The sequence below is a fragment of the Zootoca vivipara genome, chromosome 16, assembly GCF_965207765.1.
Source record: "Zootoca vivipara chromosome 16, rZooViv2.hap1.1, whole genome shotgun sequence".
In the NCBI taxonomy this organism is placed as follows: Eukaryota; Metazoa; Chordata; class Lepidosauria; order Squamata; family Lacertidae; genus Zootoca; species Zootoca vivipara.
The window spans coordinates 20,701,040-20,724,934 of NC_142599.1; the positions used below are offsets into that span (position 1 = coordinate 20,701,040).

The 23,895-nt window shown below is 45.4% G+C and overlaps 1 protein-coding gene across 9 annotated transcripts in view; it reads left to right on the forward strand.

Annotated features, from left to right (window-relative positions):
* Positions 1–23,895, forward strand: part of TAOK3 (TAO kinase 3) — a 123,590-nt gene that overhangs the window by 94,606 nt on the left and 5,089 nt on the right. For all 9 annotated transcript variants that reach the window (XM_088659655.1, XM_088659656.1, XM_088659651.1 and 6 more), the window contains 5 exons: positions 4,558–4,794; positions 9,190–9,318; positions 15,234–15,437; positions 21,664–21,903; positions 22,949–23,161. In XM_088659655.1, coding sequence (XP_088515781.1) covers positions 4,558–4,794; positions 9,190–9,318; positions 15,234–15,437; positions 21,664–21,903; positions 22,949–23,161 — 1,023 coding nt within the window. The remainder of the gene's footprint in view (positions 1–4,557; positions 4,795–9,189; positions 9,319–15,233; positions 15,438–21,663; positions 21,904–22,948; positions 23,162–23,895) is intronic.

The following is a 23,895-nucleotide window of genomic DNA, read 5'->3' on the forward strand; positions in this document are numbered from 1 at the left end:
GTCAGGCATGTTGTACAAAACAGGCAGGGGTCAAGTTAATGAGCCCTACACAAGTATCGGAGTCATCCAAGGTATTAGTCATGGACAGGAAGCAATAGCTTTGGCAGTGTCATCCCATTAGAGCTGAACTGCTCAGACCAAGGGAGCCAACACTTCACAGGACCTGACTGGCCAGAATTGACACTTGGACAGTACGCAGTCTCGCTGGCACTGCAGCCTAAATAGCTGAAGTTCAATCTACCAGGTTGCTAGGGGCACAGAAGACAAGACATCAGCTGGCTGCAGGTAGCAGCAGTGGAGCACACACTGAGTGCCTTGCATCTTATCACTGTCTCTCAGCCTCAATTTTCCAGGGGTAAAAATGGGAACATGAATGGCTTCTAGAGAATATCCACAAGGAATATTGTCAGTGCCACATGCAGTATTAGGAAAACTTATGTTAAAAATATACCTGCAAACTTTGAATGGGTAGATTAATACATTTAGGCTTCATTTAATGAATTGGTGAGAGGAAATTTTAGTTGCTGGTGCTGAGAGTTCAGAACACATGTTTATTTTTAGTAATGCACACTTCTTACTACAGCCAAGGATGAGAAATTAAAAATGATTGAAGTGCCCTTTCCTTTTAAAAAAGGGTGGTAACTGTTGATATCACTCTAAAAGTTATCTCACACTTTTTCACTCTCCTACAAAGTGCAAGTTAGTAACAGTGCACATTTACTTAAATTTAATTGGTTTAAAAAAAGAGAGAGTGACTATCAATAAATTGAGAATCCATTATAAAAGTAATACAAAATAAATGCAGTAGTATCAATAGTAGTATCTGGCCAGGTCTTCAAGCCATAGTCATTTCAGTACCAGCTGAACTGCAAAACAGTTTGAAACCCACCCCACACCCACCCCCCATGTCACAGCCTTCAAAAAGGACTTGTTTATCTTGGCTATTAGGCAGTTGGTGAGATAAGAGTTTAGAGCTGGAGGAAGAAAGACTTCCTGTGTATTTAAAGGGCAAAGAATGTGCACAGGTGTCCATAAGCTTTTTTTTTTTTTAGTATGAAGCGAATAAATAGGTGGGTGAGCTTGAAATGAGCCTGTTTTGCAGACTGAACATTAGCAGTTATAGGGACTTACTCTGCATGGCTCCCTAGATTGTTTCCTTAGCCTCTTCCAGTGCTTCTCAGTATTGGGCCATAGCAGCCTTCTGCAACCTTGACTCCTTGGGTGTTAGTTTGTCCAAAAATGCCATCATCCCTGACCATTGGTACCCAACAACGTCAGAGGACCCAAGGTTAAAGAAGGCTGGGCTCTGGGGTGGGTGTATGCCGGAAAATAAGGGCCTCATGAGCCTGCCGCCCCCCGCATTAGGATCATCCAGACAGAACCACCTCCAGGTTCCACCAGCCATGAGGATTAACAAAAGGGTGTGTGAATCCTATTTCCAAGGAGACTTATTGAGTGCTGAGGTCTTTTCTGCAGCAGCTGGAGTCCTTTGCATGTGCCCGGGCCATTTTAAGCATCTCTTTAGACTTACAACTTGCAGTTTTAATTCTCTTTAAAGCCACAACATTTTAGCTGCTCTACTGTTTAAATGACCATATTGTTTTGTTCATTTTTATTGTTCTAATGTTGAGCTAAATTGTTTTGTTAGCCACTCTGGGCATCCTTCGGACTGGAAGAGCGTGATGCAAATATTCCAAATAAGGAAACTGTTGTGGCTTTGGGGGTTTAGACACCATTTTGGATTTCACTAAGTGTGTGGGCAGGGGGTTGCAGGACTCATGGTATGCTTCCAGGTGCCCTGTTATTCAGGAGTATATTGAAGGGTGAAATGTGTATTTTGAAAACACTTACTGTAACTATAGCAATGACAGATCCAGGGATTTGGCCAAGGATATAGCTGCTCCCTGGAAATAATCATATGTAGTCTGAAATATAGGGGAGGGAGGAACTTCCACTCCCAACTTCCTGAAGGATTGGTGCCTTTTATTTGTGGGGAGCAACATCTCCATAGGAAGACCAAAAGCATTTTAACTCTCTTCCTTTTCCTCCCTCTGATCACTTTTTCATGACCCCTCTCAGATGTATGATGGCCAAATCTGTTGGGTATACTTCAGTTCCTACCCTTGCTCTTGCCTCCATCCCTTCTCTGCAGATTTTAATTTTTTATCCACTTTACATTAAATTGATATGCCTGCTTTCGGTGGGCTGAGTTATACCTGCAAAGTTAAAGAAGCTATTGAGTGCACCCCTAACTAAATTGAAATTGGCTCATAGTAGGCCACTCTTTTAAAATTCTCTCTCTGGGGGAACAGAGTTGGCATACCTGGTTGGATAGCGGTACAGACATGGTTCAGAAGAAGCCGTAGTCAAACCCTCCAGCTTTCTTCAGCCTCTTGAGTTGTTTACACATTCAGCAGGTGTGTTGGAAAAGCCAGTAACCTCTGGCTCCTACAAGGTTTTGGGCACGTTTCATTTCATTCCCCCCAAAAGAAGTGATCATGTAAACAGAAATCTGAGAGGTGTAATTCACAGTTTCACAGAAACCAACCATATCCTGCACATGAACCAAGGTCGGTCCTGCTAGAAGTATGTTCAGCCCACAAGTTTGTCTTTGGTGCCAGAGCTGAGCTCAGTCCTTTCTTGGTTTTCTGCAGTTTCCTTCATTTCAGCAGGATAAAGGGGGTGGGGGTGCTTTTTGTTGGTTGCTGTTGCAAATCATCAGTAAATCCTGATCTACCTCCTGCTCATTCCTGCCACGCAGTTTCCTAACATTATGGCTGCTGTAACCCCAACTAGTGACCTTGAGGAAGGTGTTGTATCCATGAGCCTGGCTAGCAACCAATGCTGACCTAGAAAATGTAGGATTGGAGTGATCAAAGCAACCCTTAGGACCTGAAACCCCATCTAGTGCTGAGCAGAGGACATAATGCAGAGTAGAATGACCCCAAATCTTCTTCCATTTCATAAGGACTTAAGATACCAAAGGTCCAGAACACTTGCAAAGACAGCTGTTGAGAAGATGTGTCACCAGTTATTCAAGGTCCTCTCTTCTCACTCACTGTAGAGGAGGCAAAAATGCTGAACAAGTGCTAGACTCCAGGCCAAATCCCTACCACCTTAAGAGATCCACTCTTCATTAAGGGTGTGTGGCTTAAGGACCTGCACAATGAAACAGAGTTCAGGCTAGATCCACTTTAGAGGTTGTTGCTACAAGTGTTCTACTTGGGAGCTATCCCTAGTCTTGCAGATAAGGGTGCCCAAGTCTTCCATTTGCTTTCCCTGTCAAGACAAGGACAATGCACACTTACACAGCAGAAGCACTGAAGAAAAGTGGGATGCGATTCTGAGTAGGATAGCAATGTAAATTGTCCACTGTAGAAAAAGCCCACAGGCCAATGAAAACCAGAGTTCCACAAATCTCATGGAAACTGGGCACTGGAGAAGATAGAGGACTAAAAGTAGCAAGGAAGAGGCATTGCACATGCCAGAGTGTAAATAGCAGTGACCTGAAGTCCTCTGATTGTTCTGACCTAAGATATGAGTGTGAAACATTTTGGCCGATGGTACGACTGTCAGTTTTAGCCCATCAGAAATTTAGGAAGGTTTTGTTTCTTCTCTTTGTAAGGTTCCCCTCTCAAACAGGTCCTGGGAAAGTCATACTCAGCCCTAGCCCAGGAGTGGAGGAAGAATATTTTCATCATTAGTCAAGTAATGGTGGAAGAGCAGACATTTTGAGATCAGGGCAGGAGCTCTTGGATTTTCAAACGTCTGTGTGTGGAGCTGAATGCACCTGGGTCTTGAGTTTGGTCTGAAATGTCATCCGTCTTGACATCATTCTGGGCTGCCAATGGAGACTTGTTGGCATCTCCTGGTAGCTCACAGTGGTTCTATCTCTCCTGAAATCATATTGAAGATAACATATTTCAAATTGTATAGAGGGAGGTTCCTGGGTCATGTCCTTGACCTGTCATGGTTGCACCTGCTTCCCCAATTGTCAACTAAAGAGGCAAAAGATGGGTGCGGATGAGCAACATCTGCAACAATGGAATTTGGCAACAAGCCGTTTGGAAAATGTGTGTGTGATTGTTTTGGCCCAACCAACTCCCTTGTCAAAACAGCTCTCTGACAAAGCTAGTTGCTTACCAGTAACAGAGGCTTCAAGGCCCAATCCTTTTCACCTTGGTTGGGTTTATACAACATGTGGTGGACTCTCCTTCAATGGAGGCTTTCAAATAGAGGTTGGATAGCCATCTGTCAATGATTCTTTAGCTGTGGTTCTTGCTTTTCTGGGGGTTGGACCAGATGACCCTGTGGTCCCTTCCAACTCTATGATTCTGTGGTTCTACAACATTGTAAAAAGTCTTTCCATTTGCAGCCACCTCTCTGAATAAATCGCTATCTGCTTTGCTTCTGGGCTACTTGAATCGTCTGGAATATCTGATATGGTCTTGCAAGCATGGGGTGTCGTCAGTGTTTTAGAGCACTTCTGGGCTACCTCCCCTGTCAAGCCGAAGATAATAGACGTGTGTCCATTTTTGTCTCCTTTGGTGGCCTTAGGTTACAAGGCAGATCCATGAGCATGAGCAGGAGAACGAGTTGCGGGAACAGATGTCAGGTTATAAGCGGATGCGGCGCCAGCACCAGAAGCAGCTGATCGCCCTGGAGAACAAGCTGAAGGCTGAAATGGACGAGCACCGCCTCAAGCTGCAGAAAGAGGTGGAAACTCATGCCAACAACTCGTCCATTGAGCTGGAGAAACTGGCCAAGAAGCAAGTGGCCGTCATAGAAAAGGAGGTGAGTCAGGGCATTCTAAAAACGTGTGGGGTTTTGTTTGTTTTTTGGAGGGTGCAGAAGACTGGGTGCAGATATATAATGTCAGTGATAATCTTGCAGGATGTGATGGCAGTGGATTTATTGGATTTATTAAGTTCTTCTTACAACAGTCAGTCATAAAATGATCTACAAGTGCGAAATATAGTGACACAGCAGAAACTACGCAAACACATTAAAAAAAAACAGTCAGAATAAAAACACCCAATCATTGGTGCTCCCCAAATGTCATCTTTTTCAGTGGCAGGCAAAGTTGGCACCAGGCAGTCCTCCCACGGGGGAAAGCGTTCCATAAACGTAGAATTGTAGTCTGCACCACTTTAGATTGAGTAGAGGTGGTGTCATATGTTTGCACACTGGCGAAGGAAGGGGAGTGCGGGGGGAGCGCACCGCCCCTGGCAGCACGATCCCAGTAGGGTGCCATCGTGGTTACTCCCCGCCCACCTGCAATGGGTGCCCCGCCCCTGCAGGCGGCGTGCCCCGCCCCCAGGATGTGCGTCACCCCCCCCCAGACACGCGTCAGCCCTGCCCCCCCTGCTCTCCGCCCCCCCCCCCAGTGCTGGAACATGAAGCTCCGCCACTGTGTTTGCATAATCCCTAGTGTAGGAGGCTCTCTGGGTACAGCAAGCAAGCATATTAGGCAGATTTGGCTGTGTTAAGTCAGCAATGTGCTTTTCAATGTGTTTTTTCTACATCAGGACATTAAAAAATATCACACTCATGCATATTTCCATACTGAAATGGCATGGTCCAGAATTCTTCCACCTCAGAGGGAAGTTTCAAGTGGGCTGCCACTAGGCTCTGTCCTGGGCCTGATTTTCCCAGCATTTGAAATGAACCCTTATCACATCTGCAGATGATTCAGAACCGGGAGGGCTAGCCAAAACCTTAGAAGACAGAAATAATATTCAAAATAATAGAAGAGGGTTAAAATTTAAAGATAGGGACAGAATTCAACAGAAACAAATGCAAAGTTCTACATTTCAGAAAATAATAATAATAATAATAATAATCCTATATAATAATGTCCATGTTGTCCCTGCGTCCAGATGTCCCGTGTGTCCCTGGGTCACTGCGCATGTGCCCCAGGGATACAGGGATTGGACAGCAGAGACTGCGCGCGCGCACTCTCCCCCCACTCTGCCTCCTCCAACCGCCGCTCCCGCCGGGGTGGAGGCCGGCGAAGGCCTCCTCACAACCCTCCCTGGCCGTGAGGAGCGGCGGTTGGAGGAGGCGGGGGGGGGGAGAGTGCGCGCGTCCTTCCTGTCGGCGGCTGGGGGAGAGGAAGGAAGGAGGAGAAAGCGCCGCTTTCTCCTCCTCCGTTCCTGTCCCCCTGCCGCCGACAGCAAGGACGGGTCCCAGGGTTCGGAGAAGCGCTGCGCAAGCGCTTCTCCGAACCCTGGGATGTCTGCTTCCTGTCGGCGGCTGCGGGAGAGGAACGGAGAAGGAGAAAGCAGCGCTTTCTCCTCCTCCGTTCCTGTCCCCCTGCCGCCGACAGCAATGACAGGTCCCAGGGTTCGGAGAAGCGCTGCGCAAGCGCTTCTCCGAACCCTGGGATGTCTGCTTCCTGTCGGCGGCTGCGGGAGAGGAACGGAGAAGGAGAAAGCAGCGCTTTCTCCTCCTCCGTTCCTGTCCCCCTGCCGCCGACAGCAAGGACGGGTCCCAGGGTTCGGAGAAGCGCTGCGCAAGCGCTTCTCCGAACCCTGGGATGTCTGCTTCCTGTCGGCGGCTGCGGGAGAGGAACAGAGAAGGAGAAAGCAGCGCTTTCTCCTCCTCCGTTCCTGTCCCCCTGCCGCCGACAGCAAGGACGGGTCCCAGGGTTCGGAGAAGCGCTGCGCAAGCGCTTCTCCGAACCCTGGGATGTCTGCTTCCTGTCGGCGGCTGCGGGAGAGGAACGGAGAAGGAGAAAGCAGCGCTTTCTCCTCCTCCGTTCCTGTCCCCCTGCCGCCGACAGCAAGGACGGGTCCCAGGGTTCGGAGAAGCGCTGCGCAAGCGCTTCTCCGAACCCCAGGATTCTAGCGCCCGTTATTGAACGGGCTGAAAACCACTAGTAATAATAATAATAATAGCAGCAGAAGAAGAAGCAGTGTAGAATAGAGGATGCCAGGCTTGGCAAGTAATATGTGTGAAAAGGACCTCAGGATTGCTGTCTATAGCAAGCTGAACATGGATCAGCTCTGGGATGTGGCTTCCAAAAAGGCAAATATGATTTTAGTTTGCCTTAATAGAACCAAATCACGATAAGCATTAGTTCTGCTTTATTCTACACTCGGATCTCATGTGGAGTATTGTGTCTAGTTCTGGGTGCCACATATTAAGAAGGATATAGCCAAATTAGAACAATTTAAGAGGAGTACAGTGAACATAATCAGCCATATGGGAAACAAGACCTATGGGGGAAGGTTAAAGGAACAATATATGGAGAAAGCTGAGCGGGGGAACATGATGGCAATTTTTGAACACCCCAAGACACAGTTGTACATCAGGCTGCAAAGGCATAGGGTTGTATCCAATGCTAGTCCAACTCAGAATAAACCCATTGAAATTAATGGACATAACTGTTTATCTGTTTATCACATTTATACCCTACCTTTCATTCAGGAGTTCAAGGGTTTACAAAGGTTTCCCTCCTCCCCATTTTATCCTCACCACAAACCTCTGAGTTAGGTTAGGCTAAGAGGCAGGGACCCGTTTCGCTTCTACATTTTATAGCATTTATTTGTATTAGTATTCTAAAATTGTAAACTGCCTTGTGTGCCTTGGCAGAAAGCTGGCCTATAAAAGCAAAAATCAATCAAATTGGCAAAAATCAATCAAATTGGCAAAAATGTCTGGGAAAACTCGGGTGTATGGCAACCCATGTCAAAAGTGTTTATTTTTCCCTTAAAAATGGCTCAATTGTTTTGGAGAATTTGCAGAAAAAGCTCAACAACTCGGCCAAAAAAGCTCAACAACTTTTGTGCCTGGATTTTCACTTTTTCTAATATGGCAACCGTACCAGAGATTAGCTATGTGATGCATGCAGACTTTATTTTAATCTGTCCTGAATATTTCAATTACTATACAGTGGTACCTCGGTTTACAACCACAATTGGTTCCGGAAGTCTGTTCATAAACTGAAGCATACTTAAACTGAAGCGAACTTTCCCATTGAAAGTAATTGAAAGTGGATTAATCCGTTCCAGACGATGAAAAACACCCCCTAAAGCAGCAATTTAACTCGGTTTTTACTGTCTACCAAGACCATTGATACATAAAATGAAGGCAATAATCAATGTACTGCACTATAAAATAATTAAGACAGTATTGTAGATAAAAAAAATTAACATTTATTTTCCTTACCTAACTTTGGGGCTGGGAAGCTACCTGCTGGGCATCCTGTGGGGCAGTTTTGGAGACGGTGGGCAACCATGGCTAGGAAGGGGGACGCCACTGCCTCTCCTTACGGTGAGTGAGGCGAGGGGTGCTCGGGTGGCGGCGGGAGCAAGCGGTGGCGGCAACGACAACGCAGCACGGGCAGAGTGAGGGGCGGGCGCCGCGATGCAGCCCAGTCCGGGCCGGCTCCTCCAGGCCCATCCTCTTTCTTTCTCTGGGCCTTCGCGAAGACATCGGAGCGCTTCCGTGGCTGCATCCCAGTTGAGGACGCTCCGATGCCTCCGCGGAGGCCGGGCCTTCGCGAAGGCATCGGAGTGTCCGCCACTGGGCCGCAGCCACGGAAGCGCTCCGATGCCTTTGTGGAGGCCCAGAGCAAAGACCCGTCCTCCGCGAAGGCATCAGAGCGCTTCCGTGGCTACGTCCCAGTCGCGGACGCTCCGATGCCTCTGCGGAGGCGCTCTGATGTCTTCGCGGAGGCCCAGAGAGAGAAAGAGGATGGGCCTGGAGGAGCCGGCCTGGACTGGGCTGCATCACGGCGCCCACCCCTCACTCTGCCCGCACTGCATTGCCGTCGCCGGCACCGCTGCTTGCTCCCGTCGCCACCCGAGCACCCCTCACCTCACTCACCGTAAGGAGAGGCAGCGATGTCCCCCTTCCCCCGGCCTCCATGAAGGCATCAGAGCACTTCCGTGGCTGCGGCCCAGTCGTGGACGCTCCGATGCCTTCGCAGAGGCCTCCACAGGCCTCGGAAACCTTGGGTTACTTACTTCCGGGTTACAATTGTTCGTAATCTGAAAATTCGTAACCCAAGGTGTTCATAAACCGAGGTTCCACTGTATAGCAGTGCAAAGGATATGGGAGAAAAAGGACAACACAGCTAAAAACTTGCCTAAGATGTTAACAGTGCCTTCTCTTCCTTCCTTCCTTCCTTCCTTCCTTCCTTCCTTCCTTCCTTCCTTCCTTCCTTCCTTCCTTTCCATCCAGGCAAAGTCAGCAGCAGCAGATGAGAAGAAATTCCAGCAGCAGATTATGACTCAGCAGAAGAGAGATCTGACCAATTTCTTAGAAAGTCAGAAGAAGCAATACAAGATTTGCAAGGAAAAGATAAAAGAGGCAAGCAAAACTTTTCTGGCGTTTTATTCTGGGCCAGTAAGAAGCATGCACTGGATAGCAATGTCGTGAAAGAATTTTGAAGCTATTTCAGTAGTTTGCTCATAATAACGCAGGGCTGGACTGAGCTTCCCCAATAAATAACCTGATGGATTGTTCATTGCTTGGGCTAGGCAGTATATTAAATAAAATAACAAGAAGAAGTGAAATGCCACATGTTTTAAATAACTCCATGCTTCCTAAGCCAAGTCACCAGTGCTTCTTGATAGCGAGAGGTTTTCACAACTTCTGAAATATGCTTAAGCTAGGATTTGGTGAGTCCATTGAGAAAGGAGAGCTCGTTATATGCGGAGCAGCTGTGTCTTCCTGGGCACCCTTGAGGTGTGAACCTCAAGCACAGATAGTGGCACTTAAATATACTATGGATGGTATCTAATGCTAATCCTACGCAGAGTAGATCCATTGAACTTAATGGCTATGAGTAGTTTAGGTCTATTCATTTCACTGGATCAATTCTGTGTCAAACTTAGTTGGATACAGCCCTATATAGTTAAGGCAATTCTACAATAACAACAAAAGTCTTCAGGACAGAAAGTTCACCCCTCAAGAAATTCTAGTTCTCCAAAATGAGGCGAAACAAAGAAGAGGCAGAGGCTCAAAAGGGCTTTGTTCCCTTCCTACCCATGTCAGAGGCAAGTTGCTCATTAGGAGTTCTCCATGGTGCTGAATCCATCACTATACCTTGTTGTGTGGACTCCTCTGCAGGACCAGAATAAAACAGGGAGTTTGTAGGGAAGCAAGGAGATTAAACCTCCCCCGTGTTAGCTCTGTTTCACATGCATACAGATACACACACCTGATTGGAGATTACAGCTCAGCAGCAGGCGAGAAGGAGTGTGTTCCTCTGCCAGGTTGCCCAAGGAGGAAGAGAGCCATTGCTTCCTCTGTGAGCAACTCACTGCATTTCTGTGCTGTGCCACTCAGAGACTCCTTACTCAGCACACAGCAAGGAGGCCAAGTAAACTGCCCATAGAAGAAGAAACCACTTTCATACTGTGGGTTCAGAAAAGGGAACCCCTTTCTCAGTATGGAAGCCAGGCAAAATGAGAGTGCAAACGGTGTGTGTGCATGAAATGTTTGTGTGTGCCTTGGCCCTTCCCACCAACAGCATGTGCTACATGACCCCTTTCACACATACATACAGTGGTGCCTCGCTTAACGAATGCCCTGCTTAACAAAATTTCCGCTTAACGAAAGGATTTTTCGAGCGGAGGTTGCATCGCTAGACGAATTCATTTTACGAAAAATTCGTCTAGCAAATCACGTTTTCCATAGGAATGCATTGAAATTCAATTAATGCGTTCCTATGGGCAAAATTTTTTTAAAAAAAATTCAATGCATTCCTATGGGATTCGCTAGACGAATTTTTCATTATAAGAAAAGACCCGTGGAACGAATTAAATTCGTCTAGCGAGGCACCACTGTACATACATACATACATCAATCATTTTATTTGTGTTCCACCTTTCCACAGTTAAAACTACGCTCCAAAAGGCTTGCAATATGCCAAAAAATGCAGAATTTGAAACGCAACAAAAGTAGTCATAAGCAATAAATAAAACATCCAGAGGTACACAACCAAATGGAACAATTTCTGCATAAAATCATAATAAAGAAAGATACAAAAATAGTATCAATAACACACACACACCAACAAAAAAAACCCTAAATGACAACCCTGTCCAAGAGACTTTACCCAAGGGAATGCAGTCTTCTGGGGTGGGGGGTGGGGTGATTCTCCATACTTGCTATATGGGTTAAGCAAATTAAGCTAACATTCAGAGCATCTCCTATATTTGCCTGATTTATTCTCCTTCTGTTACTAATTGAGAGGTGCTAGGAGCTGTAAAGGGCAGTGAAGTCTTGTTTCCTTCAAGAATTCCAAGACTTCACTGAGTGTTGCCCATAAACTTTCAAGCATATCCGTACAATCAGGAGGCCTAATATCTTGCTTTACGTGGTGGTGGTGGTGGGGATTATGTTGCCTAGGAAGAAGTAGGAATGGAAATGGGGGGAAATGTATTGAGGTTGCGGTGGTGGATAAATCTAAGATGGCTGCCTCTGGGTGCTTGCACATCATCAGCAAGAATCCTGACCAGGCTGGGCAAAGATGGAAAACACAGGAAGTAAGATGAGGCAAGGTAAAAAATAAAGAAGAACCTTATTGAGCTTCGCAACCCAGTTTGCTTACACCTTCCACTGTGCAATGATTGGGGCTTACCATTCCATGAAAAACTTGTCTTTAGCGGGACAAGATTTGATTAGCAAAAGAGGCTCCTTACCCTGCAGTGACGTGTCAGTGTGGCTTCCACTCATAATGCCAACCTTAGCAGTGGGTGGCCTGAGGCCACTGCATGCTCTCTGTCCAAAATACTCATCTGGTACACTTGGCTTTATGAATGTACGGAAGTTCCTCTGGTGTCTTAATTATCCCATATCCTTGAGGCATTGCTAGATATAATTCGGATTGACTTGAGTGCCCAGTTAAAGTGAAGTCCGCATAATGCTGCCCTTTAAATGAACTTTTGGTGTTCATTTACATCCATGGAAGGAGCTCCCATCCAGTCTAAAGAGTAACCACGGTGCACACCTAAATGGAGCTCCTGTTAGGATTAAATTTATTTCCTGGTTTAAATGCTGTTCTTCCCTGGGATCCCTTGCAAATGTTTCTCTTAGAGAGAAATGTCCCAAACAGCTCACCTTTGGGAGTTACTCATTGGTTCAAAAAAAAGCCCCTTGTTCAGGGTTTAAAGTTCTTCAATTCCCAATACACTCAACACCACTTACATGATGGAAATGGTACAATTTTTGCATATAGGTTATAATGTGTAATGAACCTCCAGTTGTTTAAATTACTCTGGTTAGTACATGCTAGGACTATGAACATAGGCATGTTATAAATTATATGTAGGAAATAGAAAACGTCATCCCTCATATGGGTTTGGCCACCTGCAAAGCAATCCTTGGGTCTATTAAAGGACAACACAGATAGGTCAGCCTACTGCAACTTATCTATCACAGTGGAAAGGGATACCTGAGGGTTGTACTAGATCAGGCATCCCCAAACTTCGGCCCTCCAGATGTTTTGGACTACAATTCCCATCTTCCTCGACCACTGGTCCTGTTAGCTAGGGATCATGGGAGTTGTAGGCCAAAACATCTGGAGGGCTGCAGTTTGGGGATGCCTGTACTAGATAGAAGAGCAAAGCTTCACAGAGTCCTTGGTCCTTGACAGTCAAACTATAAAGTCCTCATTTTCCCTGAAGGGGGTAGTTAAGGGCTTCTGTTTAGGGAAGTTTTTACTGTTTGAAGTTTTATTCTGTTTAATATTCTGCTGGGAGCCGCCCAGAGTGGCTGTGGAAACCCAGCCAGATGGGCGGGCTATAAAAATATTATTATTATTATTATTATTATTAATAATAATAATTCTGCACACACACCTAATTTTAGTGCTCACCTAAAAATGCCACATGTGAATATGTCAAACTGTATTTAGAAACAAGTGTACCATACAAAATACTATCTTTCAGATAGAACTGGGACTCTGTGCTCTGAAATCACTGCAAACTTTTTTTTATTAAAAAAAACTTCCTTAAAAAACCCTGCTTCACTAAATACCTGCAGCTAAAGAGCTTTTAGGATAATTGCATTAACTTCCTAAGCTGCACTGCTTTTTTCCCCTTTGTGGTTCCCCTGCACGAGTCTATTTTAGGTGCCTGTCATAAAATGCATATATTGTGCAGGCTCAAAACTACTTCAGTCATCCAGCCTCTAGATGAAGTTACTGTTCTGTAGCTGAGGAAATCAAAATCATGAGAGAAAGTTTTCATTAAGAGTCACAGGGAACCCTTAGCAGTGATGGACTTTTTAATTCCACATCCCACTTAATACTGATCTTAAACACACACAGAAAGAGAAACAGCTCCTGTTCTCCAGATTATTAAATGCGGAGCAGCTACCATGCCTGAGTCCTGTATTCACAACTCCTAAAATAGATTATAACTGAGATACGCCACCACCCACTTGAAATGCACACATATGAGCCAGACCCCTGGCAATGACCCATGGGCCCCAGAAATAAACAGCTTTGAAAGTTGTAATACATAGTGAAGTGACATTTGCCATGTCTCCTGCACCACTCCCAATTCAAACTTTCGAGACAAGGTTCAAAGTTCACCTCTGCCATTAATTCACTGAGTGGCTATTGGCAAATCACTTTGCCTCTCAGGCTCAAGAGCTCTTCTGCAACATGGACGTTGCAGTACCTTATGGGGATGTCCTAAAGGTTTCTAAAACAATGTCTATCAAATGTTCCTCTGGGGGTCCCATGCATCCTATCTCTGATAGAGGGAGCCTGAATAGAGGCAGCTAACAAAGTTAGCGTTGGCCATAGTCATGAATGAAATGCTGGCTTTGTAGGTTCAGGTGAAGGAAACAGCTGCACAGCACTCAGCTTCTTCTGCCAAACCAAGGAGATGTCCCCCTTTTCCGGTTGAGGTGCCTCATTCCACGAGGTGTTGGGGCATAATTTTGTTTAGTTGCGAGCTCAGCGGTGTCTGTGTCTTGTCTGCGGCCAAGGAAAAACTGAAGATGGGGCAGGAATTTTCTGGGGCAAGACGTAGACATTTCTCGTGTCCTTTTGGGATTTTAAAGAAAATGATAGAGTTGTTAAGGAGTAATAATAATAATAATAATAATAATAATAAATTATTTCTACCCCGCCCATCCGGCTGGGTTTTCCTAGCCACTCTGGGCGGCTTCGAACAAAGATTAAAATACATTAAAATGTCACACATTTAAAACTTCCCTAAACAGGGCTGCCTTCAGAAACGCAGAGGCTTTGGCATATTTTTAATGTATTTTATGTATGTATGTAATGTATTTTAATCTTTGTTTGAAGCCGCCCAGAGTGGTGGGGGAAACCCAGCCAGATGGGCGGGGTATAAATAATAAATAATAATAAAAATTTCAGCAGCTGATCACCCAACCTTGGGGGCATGTGGCAGCGGCAGGAAAAGGGCTTAGAACCGCTGCATGCGCCACCTCCCAGTTACAAGCTTCCACATGCAGAGTTCATCTTTTGGCACATGTCTCCTTCACACTTAAGTCTCTTGAATAGGCACGTAGAGCTCCAGTGCAGGAAATCCTTGGCTATTATACTGGCCGATTAAGCCTTTTGTTTCTCTGGCACCAAAGCCTGGTTGAAGTCTAGTTTGTGCAACCGTTTTCTGAGATGGAAACGTTGCCGCATTATAATAACCCCACATAAACCCCAATTTTCAAAGTGATACCTTTTGTGTCCCTCCACAACTTTCCAAGTGGCCTAAGATTAGAATCGAACGTTCGGAGAGTCCTTTTTTGTTGTTGTTGTTGCCAGGAGGCCTGACCTGTTTTCCTTTACTTTGCACTCTTCGCTTCCAACATCTATCAGTTTTATACCACTTTAACTGTCATGGCTTCCCTCTGGGAATTGCAGTTCGGTAAAGGAGAGCCCCATTTCATGTCAAAGATTACTAATTTTGGATTCTGGACTCTTGATTCTAGCCTGGTTTGTGAGCTTTAAGTCATTCTCCCTCCCTCCCTCCCTCCCCACCCCCCTTCTCATCTTTGGAGCTCCTGTATGTTTTGTATAAACTGCTTAGCTCCCAGCAGGGGCATCTTGAGGGGTAATGGGCTTTAAAACCCTTTTGGAAGGGGATTCAAAGGAGGACCCTGTGTTTGCCGTTAAGCTCGTACAGATGGTAGTAAAGGGGGGGAGGAAAGGCATTGCATTTTTTTGTTTTGTTTTTTTTACCCCCTCCCCATCATGAAGCCAACAAATGACTTTGTTTCTTGGCCTTTCCTCTGTGCACGTCCAGGAGATGAACGAGGATCACAGCACACCGAAGAAGGAGAAGCAAGAGAGGATTTCCAAACACAAAGAGAACCTGCAGCACACACAGGCTGAAGAGGAGGCTCATCTTCTCAGCCAGCAGAGACTCTACTATGACAAAAACTGCCGTTTCTTCAAGCGAAAAACCATGATCAGGAGGCACGAGTTGGAGCAGCAGAACATTCGGGAGGTACCACCTCTTGCTTTCCTCTCCTCTTCGCCACCCCCCTTTCCCACCCTGCCCCAATATACCCAGGGAAAATATAAGATGAATACAGACAACTACTAGCAACTGGTCAGTATGCCATGCTGTTCATGTAACCAACCTGGGAAGCCTGCTGCCTGTATTGTCCTGACAAGAGCTGAATCTTCCCACACTCGTGCAACGAGGATGTAGTATCTGGGTCAGAAATTTATTATTGTTTTATTATGGTTTATTACGTTTATATACCGCCCTTCAGCATAAGATCTCAGGGCAGTTCAGAGAATAAAATACAGGGTAAAAACATAAGTAAAACAAAACAGCAAAGCAATAACCTCCCCCGCTTTCCCATAGACACATTTAAATCAGCCAAAGGCCTGGTTAAAGAGGAACATTTTCGCCTGGCATCTAAAGTATAGGTAAAGTCCAGTCAGAGGCTACTATGGGGTGTGGTGCTCATCTCGCTTTTCAGGCCGAGGGAGCCAGTGTTTGTCCTCAGACAGCTTTCTGGGTCATGTGGCCAGCATGAGTAAACTGCGTCTGGAGTGATGGGACACCGGGACAAGTGCCAGAGCACATGAAAATGCTGTTTACCTTTCCGCTACAGCGGTACCTATTTATCTACTTGCACTGGTATGCTTTCAAACTGCTAGGTTGGCAGGAGCTGGGACAGAGCAATGGGAGTTCACTCCATCATGCGGATTCGAACCTCCGACCTTCTGATCGGCAAGCCCAAGAGACTCAGTGGTTTAGACCACAGCGCCACCCAAGTCCCTAAAGATATATAATCAAGGCACCAGGCGAACCTCCATAGGGAGAGCATTCCACAAACAGGCACTACAGAGAAGGCCTGTTCACGCTTTGCCACCCTCTGGACCTCACGTGGAGGAGGTGCACAAAGAAGGACCTCAGATGATGAACGCAGAGTCTGGAAGTGCTTAATTTAATTTTACTTTTCCATATCAATTATATCCAATGGGCAACATAAGATCATGTGGTACAGCACCAGAAGAGCCTGTTGGATCGGGCCAGTGGCCCATTGGACCAGCATCCTGTTCTCACAGTAGCCAACCAGATGGGAAACCAGTAAGCGGAACTAGAATACACGAGCACTCTCCGCTCCTGAGGCTTCCTGGCAACTTGTTTTTAGAAGCATTGCTGCCTCCAGCCATGAAGGCAGAGCATAAGCATCATAGCTAGTCGCCATTGATAGCCGCCTTCTCCATGAATTTGCTCAGTCCTCTTTTAAAGTCATCCAAGTTGGTGGCCTTCCTTGCCTCCTGTAGGAGCAAAGCTGGGGCTACACCAGAATCGGCACACGTGGCTTTCAGAAGAGGAACAGCTCTGTGTGTCTGTGTTGCAGAGAGGAAAACTTTTGGTTAGCAGTAGAGCACATGCTTTGCCTGCATAAGGTCCCAAGTTCAATCCTTACCATCTCCAGATGGGGCTGGGAAGGGCCTCTTCCAGAAACCCTAGAGAATCACTGCCAGTCAGAGTAGACAATACTACTCTAGCTGAACCACTGATCTGACCCTGTTTGGCATCTCTGTCCAACATACCAACAATTTCAGTTAATCTGTAACCCACTCAGCTCCTGGCAAGAGACACACTTAGATCTTTTATGTAAGAATGGTGGTCCTTCTGCTAGGGTATAAACATGGATAGTTTGATGCTGCATCTTTGCATCTCAGTTCATGGCAAAAGTTTCTGTAATTTGCATCCTTCCCTCCACCCCACTTCTGATTCTGTCTCGATGCTTGCAATCACCTTGTCCTCGATACCATATGTCAATACTCTTGACCACTTGGGAGGTCCATACAAACAGCTTGTTCACTATAAATGGTTACATGCACACTGTGGTAAGTTATTACATGGTGACAGATCCTCTGTATTCATTCATTGCTTCCCTCTTTTGCTCTCTTCACATTGCAGGGCGGCAGAAGCTCACAACTGCAGGTGTTAGTGGCAATACGCTTGCAAGTGTGAGATATCCTACGTGCTCCCAACTTGCTTCACTCATCCATCCGACCCCAGCTCTCTCATGATGGCCATTTGTCATTGCAGAGTCTGCCTAGGAGAAGGCTACAGCCTGTCCTATACATTCAACAGAATGAGGTGGTAGAGTGGACTGTATATCAGAACAGATAGAAGATCCTATCTCAACAGTTCTGCCATTGTGGTGTGTGTGTTTTTTTTAATCCTGCAAATAAGCAGAAACCTAGCACATCAGAGGTTCCTCTGTAGTCTGCATGCTATTGTGCAAACAAACAAAAATCACTCGCAGGGAATTTTTGCTTCTTTTCTTATGGAAAGCATTAACAATATGTGACACATGCACCCTTAGATCTGCATTTTGAGGTTGTGTGATCCTTTCTGCCACCTTATTCTGCTGCGTGAGTGGACTAAGCCTAACCAATCCAATACATGCATGCACCTTTGAGAAAGCCCTTATTGAATTCAGCTGGGCTTACTTCTCAGTAGAAATGTGTGCTATACCTAGTGAAGGGTTTTTGAGGCAAGAGGGTGAGCCAGGAGGTGGTAGAATCACCTGGCCCAAGTTCTCAGGACAGCCTTAGGGTGGCCGTGTGTCCTGCATTACAGAAGACAGCCATTTATTTGCTTGTTGCATTTGTATCCCACCTTTGCCTCCAAGAAGCTAAAGGTGGCCTATATGGTTCTCTCCCTCATCATCTGATCCCCACTGCGATTATTATGATTATTTTACTATTAGACTGTCTGTCGGTATGCTTTCCACTATGTTTTTATCATTGATGTTTTGTAATGCGTTTCTAATGTTGTACACCACCCTGAGATCTTTTGATAAAGGGCTGTATATAAATTGAATTAACAACAACAGCAACAACAACCCTGTGAGGTAGGTTAGGCTAAGAGGCAGGGACTGGCCCAAGGTCACCCTGTGAGCTTCATGGCCAAGTAGAGATTCGAACCCTGATCCCAGGGTTCTACCCAGGCTCTACTTCAACACTCTAAATGATTACATGACGTTGGCCACCCGGTCCAGGTCTGGCTTAAAGATAAATAACCATAAAGAGAGAGTGCAGGAGAGGTCTTGAAGTTGCCCATCCACAATTAGGAACTGGAGAACAGACTGGAGAGGCACACAAGTCACATTCTTCCCTACAATGTTAGGGTATAATCTATTTCTATATAAACCATAGTGATTATTTGTAAATCTGCAACTATCCATTTATGCAAATATTATGCAAGCATAAATCCTTTTTACTCATCCTTTTTTGGCAGTATGTAAGAGGCCACCCTTGTCTAAGGTTGCCATATGCCTGGATTTTTTCGGACATAGCCGGTATTCAGTCCCCTTAAGCAGCGTCCGAGCAGAAATTGCTGAAATGTCTGGGAAAGCTCAACAATTTTGGCCAAAAACAGCTCAACAACTTTTGTGTCCGGATTTTCACTTTTTGAAATATGGCAACCCTACCCTAGTCAGCTTTGAACTTGCTAGTTGGACTTTAGCATGGGAGTCCCTCTCAAGTCTGTTAGTATCATTCAGAAAATAATTTTTGTCCTACCTTACAGGGTTGTTGCATGGATCATTGGAGATGACATAGTCAAAATGCTTGCAGCACTTAGGGAAGAGGACCAGAATGTGTAGGCGTGGAAAGATTCCAGCCTGACTATGTACAAGGGCATAAAGGGCAAATATTTCATCCATATTTATCACTAAATCAAGAATACAACATTACCAGATTTGTATCAAAACATGCAAACCACTTTAATCTCTGGTAAAAAAAAAAAAGTCACTTATCTGTATTGAATTATCATTTTAAGCGTGCATCTTTTTGAGTATTATTTGTGTATTCTGAATTTGCACCTAGCATCACAACTTAACGTTCCACTTCTTAACTGTTTAGCTGGTTTACCGGTAGTGCTGTATGTCTGGAGATCTCAACTTCACAATATTACCAGCATGTACTGGCTTATAAAATTCTGGAAGTTTAGGTGGTGTTGTGCAATAATTAAGATGCACTAATTTATTAACCCAAAGCATGAAAGTGTCTTTTTGGATTCTAGAGAAATGGAAGCTGTTTGCTTCATCTTGTAAATGTTCTGACACCATGAAGCTGTTCTAATTTGAAACAGGCTTACTCGTGTTTCACTATCAAATGATGAAACAGTAGGAGTCAGGTTGTATGTACACCGCAATACCAGTTCCACAGAAGAAAAGACATAAAGTAAAATGTAGATGCAGAATTAACCTTCCTGTAAGTGTCTAACCTTGCACTTAAAAAGAAACAGCAAATTTCTGCAGAAATATGCTTGGAAGCACATGGTGACACCTCAGGAGACAGAAAGCTGGCTAAATAAGATTTCCTATGTCTGGGGGAAGGGAAGCTATTTGCTCCTCAACGTGATGACTAGCAAAATCAGAATTATAAAATGCAAACTATACCATGCAAAATCATGTCCCCCCCCCCCAGTTTCCATATTTTTTCCAGCTTTAATGGTTGCACAGTTTTTACCTTTTAAGATATCACTCACAAAGCCCATATTCAGCTCCTAGCATATTGCATAGGAAGAACTTCCTAAAAATGTGAGCTTGTTTGGCAGTGCAACAGACTACCTCGGAAGGTGGTGGATTTTCCTTCATCGGAATTTTTGAACAGGTTGGATGGCCATCTGTCAGGGAATCCTGTATTGCAAAGTTTTGGGCAAGATTACTCTTTGAGCTCCCTTTCCAACTCTACTATTCTATTATCTGAATTTGAAGGGCCAATGCTTGCTAAATACTACAGTATCTTTTTGCTCGGCACATTCCAAATGGGATCCTGTGGCAGTGATCTGGGACCAAATCATGATTTCCCCACCCTGTCTCTCCATCTTTGGTTCATCAGCAGAATAACCGCATGGAGCTCTGCTTTCGCACTAGCTGCTTATAAGATTGGGAGCAGCCGGCTGGATTTCTGCTCCTTTATATGAGGAATATCTTCACAGGATTGTAAAACCGATGCCAGGGACAGAATTACTAGAGCTGTCAGTTGTCAGAACCTTTGGGCGAAGAGGGGTCATTCTGGGTAACAGATTTGGCTGTGTCACTATGGCACACCTAGCAATTAGGATTCATTCAAAGGAAATGAACTGAAGAAGTAGGATGCAAACACCCGCTCTCAGCATGTTTGTTTGAACTTGAATCTTTGGAAGGGGAGGGATTTGCATAATGGATTTGGGCAGGGAATGATGGAATGAAAACAAGGGTGTGTGGTGGATATGCAGGTATGTTGAGTGCATGTCCATTGAAACTTTTGTCAGCAGCTCTTCTCTGTTACTCAGGGAACTGAGAAGCAGGCTAAAGATGTGGCTGGGTGTGGCCTGGGGTTCCCTTTAGAGAGTGATGACTGATGGACTAAAGGTTAGAAATACTAGGGTGGAGAATGCTCTTTTATGTATCAACACACACACATGAACAAAGGTTCTGGAATAGCCCCGAAAGTGGAATGGCACATTTCTGTAAAAAAATAAAATAAAATGCCATTGATGGCTACGTGGAACATTAATACTGGCTCGCAGGTCTCTTAAATGGTTTTTTCACCTTGTATAGTTAAAAAGAAAAAGGAAGCCAGGTTGGATTTTCTTCAGTGAAAAGTGTCCAAATTGACAGGTTACAGGTTACTCCCGGTTCATGTTACTCCCGGTTGCCACCTACTGGCCAGTTTGCAGAAGTCCACAACAGGCATCATGGAGAGAAGGAGCAGGTTTGCTTTGGGACCCTCTTGCAAGCCCCCAACAAAGCAGGTTGGAAGTAGGTGCAGCAGAGCCAGCGAGCGCATTTCCTCACGCAATGTGAAATAAACACAGCAAGTTCACACACTGGCTTTGGTCTCTTTCAAGAAGGAGTAGGTACGTTCATGGAGGAGAAGCAGGTCTGTCAGTGGCTCTTAGCACAAGGAACTTCTCAATGCAAGCTGCATGGGGCAAACAGGAAGGGAAAGCCAGCAATCGCATACCTTACTTGTGAGTTCCCCAAAGTGTCTGTCTGACTACTATCGGAAATGAAGGAATACATGGACCTTAGCTCAGCCCAACAAAACATTTTGCAAGTCTCCCGAGAGCCCTGCCCTGGACACTAGGGTAGGCTGTCGGTCAAAAACATTGCTTGCTTTTTTTTTTACTACGCATGAGAAATTGGGGTTTGCTGCCTCGCTTAGGATTGCACCTGACCCCTTCCCCTTATGCTACGCAGGAACTGAACAAGAAGAGAACGCAGAAAGAGATGGAGCACGCCATGCTAATCCGGCACGACGAGTCGACGCGCGAGCTAGAATACAGGCAGCTGCACATGTTGCAGAAGCTACGTATGGACTTGATCCGGCTGCAGCACCAGACGGAGCTTGAGAACCAGCTGGAGTACAACAAGCGGCGGGAGCGGGAGCTGCACAGGAAGCATGTCATGGAACTGCGGCAGCAGCCCAAAAACCTGAAGGTTAGTAACTAGGCAAGGGCTGCGGTCTAGCTGGGATATAGGGAGAAGCGGTGCAAAGTCAACTGCTTGACCTTAGCCACCCCCTGCGTTCTTAATTCCATATGTGTGTGGCAGGGATGGGGAATCTGGTCTCCCAGATGTCCTTGGACTACGGTTCCTATAATCTCTTACAGTTGGGGAAATGTGAGTCCAGCCACCTCTGAAGTGCTATAGGTTCCCCATCCCTGGTATTTGGTGCTCTTAGCACATTTGTGCCACTATTTTGGCACCTGTCCATATATTCATTCAGCAGAGAAAGAATTCTCGGTAGTGGCACCCACCCTGTGGAATGCCCTCCCACCAGAGGTCAAAGAGAACAACAATTAGCAGACCTTCAGAAGGCATCTCAAGGCAGCCCTGTTTAGGGAGGGAAGCTTTTAATGTTTGATGGATTTCTGTATTTTAATATTTTGTTGGAAGCCACCCAGAGTGGCTGGGGGAACCCAGGCAGATGGGTGGGGTATAAATAACTTATTATTATTATTATTCGTTCACTTACAGTTACCTTCCATCCTAGGAGCCAACTCCTAGGGAGCGAGGTCCTTTCGCCCCCCAAAAAAATATTTGAAGCCCCCCCCCCAAGTTAATGGGCATTGTCTTTCAAATGATGTGCATGGGCCATTTCATGCGATCAATTATGTGTTTACCTGCCCCCCAGATATTTTATTAAGTTGGCACCCCTGCCTTCCATGGGATCTGGTAACTGCTCTTCTCCATGTAAAAGGGAAAAAGCAGGTAATTATCTCACACACAAAATAGCAAATAGCTGAAATGATGAGACACAGGTTGGAGACAGGCAATAGTTTCATGGAGAAAGCAGCTTGCGAGAGAGGCGTGGTTCTCTCGAGCACAATTTGCCCATTATAGGGATGTTACATTTTCTTTAATGTAAAGCTTCTGCATGAATATCATAGCGTTCTTAAATAACGTGTTGGGTTATGCAGATAACGTCGATGTTTAAATAGCCAAGTGTAACCTCACCCGGAGTTGTTGCCTTCCATTGCAGGCCATGGAAATGCAGATCAAGAAGCAGTTCCAGGACACTTGCAAAGTGCAAACCAAGCAGTATAAAGCACTCAAGAACCACCAGCTGGAAGTGACTCCAAAGAGTGAGCACAAAACTATTCTGAAAGGCCTGAAGGACGAGCAGACAAGGAAGCTTGCCATCCTGGCTGAGCAGTACGAGCAGAGCATCAATGAGATGATGGCATCGCAAGCGGTGAGGGCAGCTCTGGGCTCCATACCACACACACACAAAAACCCCTCAATTGGTTCCATATTAACTAGGGTGGCCATGTGTCCTCTTTTTCCAGGACACGTCCTCCTTTTCAAGGTAAAGTTTCCGTCTGGGTGGATTTTTTGAAAATTTGCCAGAATGTCTCTGGCTATACTTTCTGGATGAGACATAGTCATAACTGGATGTTGAAGGCTTGTTTTCCTCTTCACTTCTCCTGCCCCCCCCCTCAGCAGTATATCACAGCTTCTATAGCCTACATATAGTAGGGGTATTTAAAATGAGATTCATCATAGCGTCCTCTTTTTTGCTCTTCAAAATATTAACAAGCACTGGGGATCACCTTACCTGTGGTGAGAACTGATGGCGGTTTGCTGTTGTTTTTAGTAATATTTGCTTATTCTTCTTCTTTCCTTTTCCTTAGTTTTATTTCATTTCCCCTCCTTTCCCCCCTCTTTTCCCTTTTCCTGGTTTTATTTTCAAATTAATTTAAAACAAAAACAACAACTAAACAGCATGTGCAATCCTCGTCAAGCCTGTTTGTAGCAGGTTTACACACCAATAAAATCTTTTCAGATTGTATACATTGGTATGTGCACGTGTGAAGTTTAAAGCCCCAGTTGCACACAGCTGTAATATCCAGATACATTCAGGATAACCAAGCCCTGAGGAATAGCTCAGTGGGTAAAGCATGGGACTCTTAACCTCAGGGTTGTGGG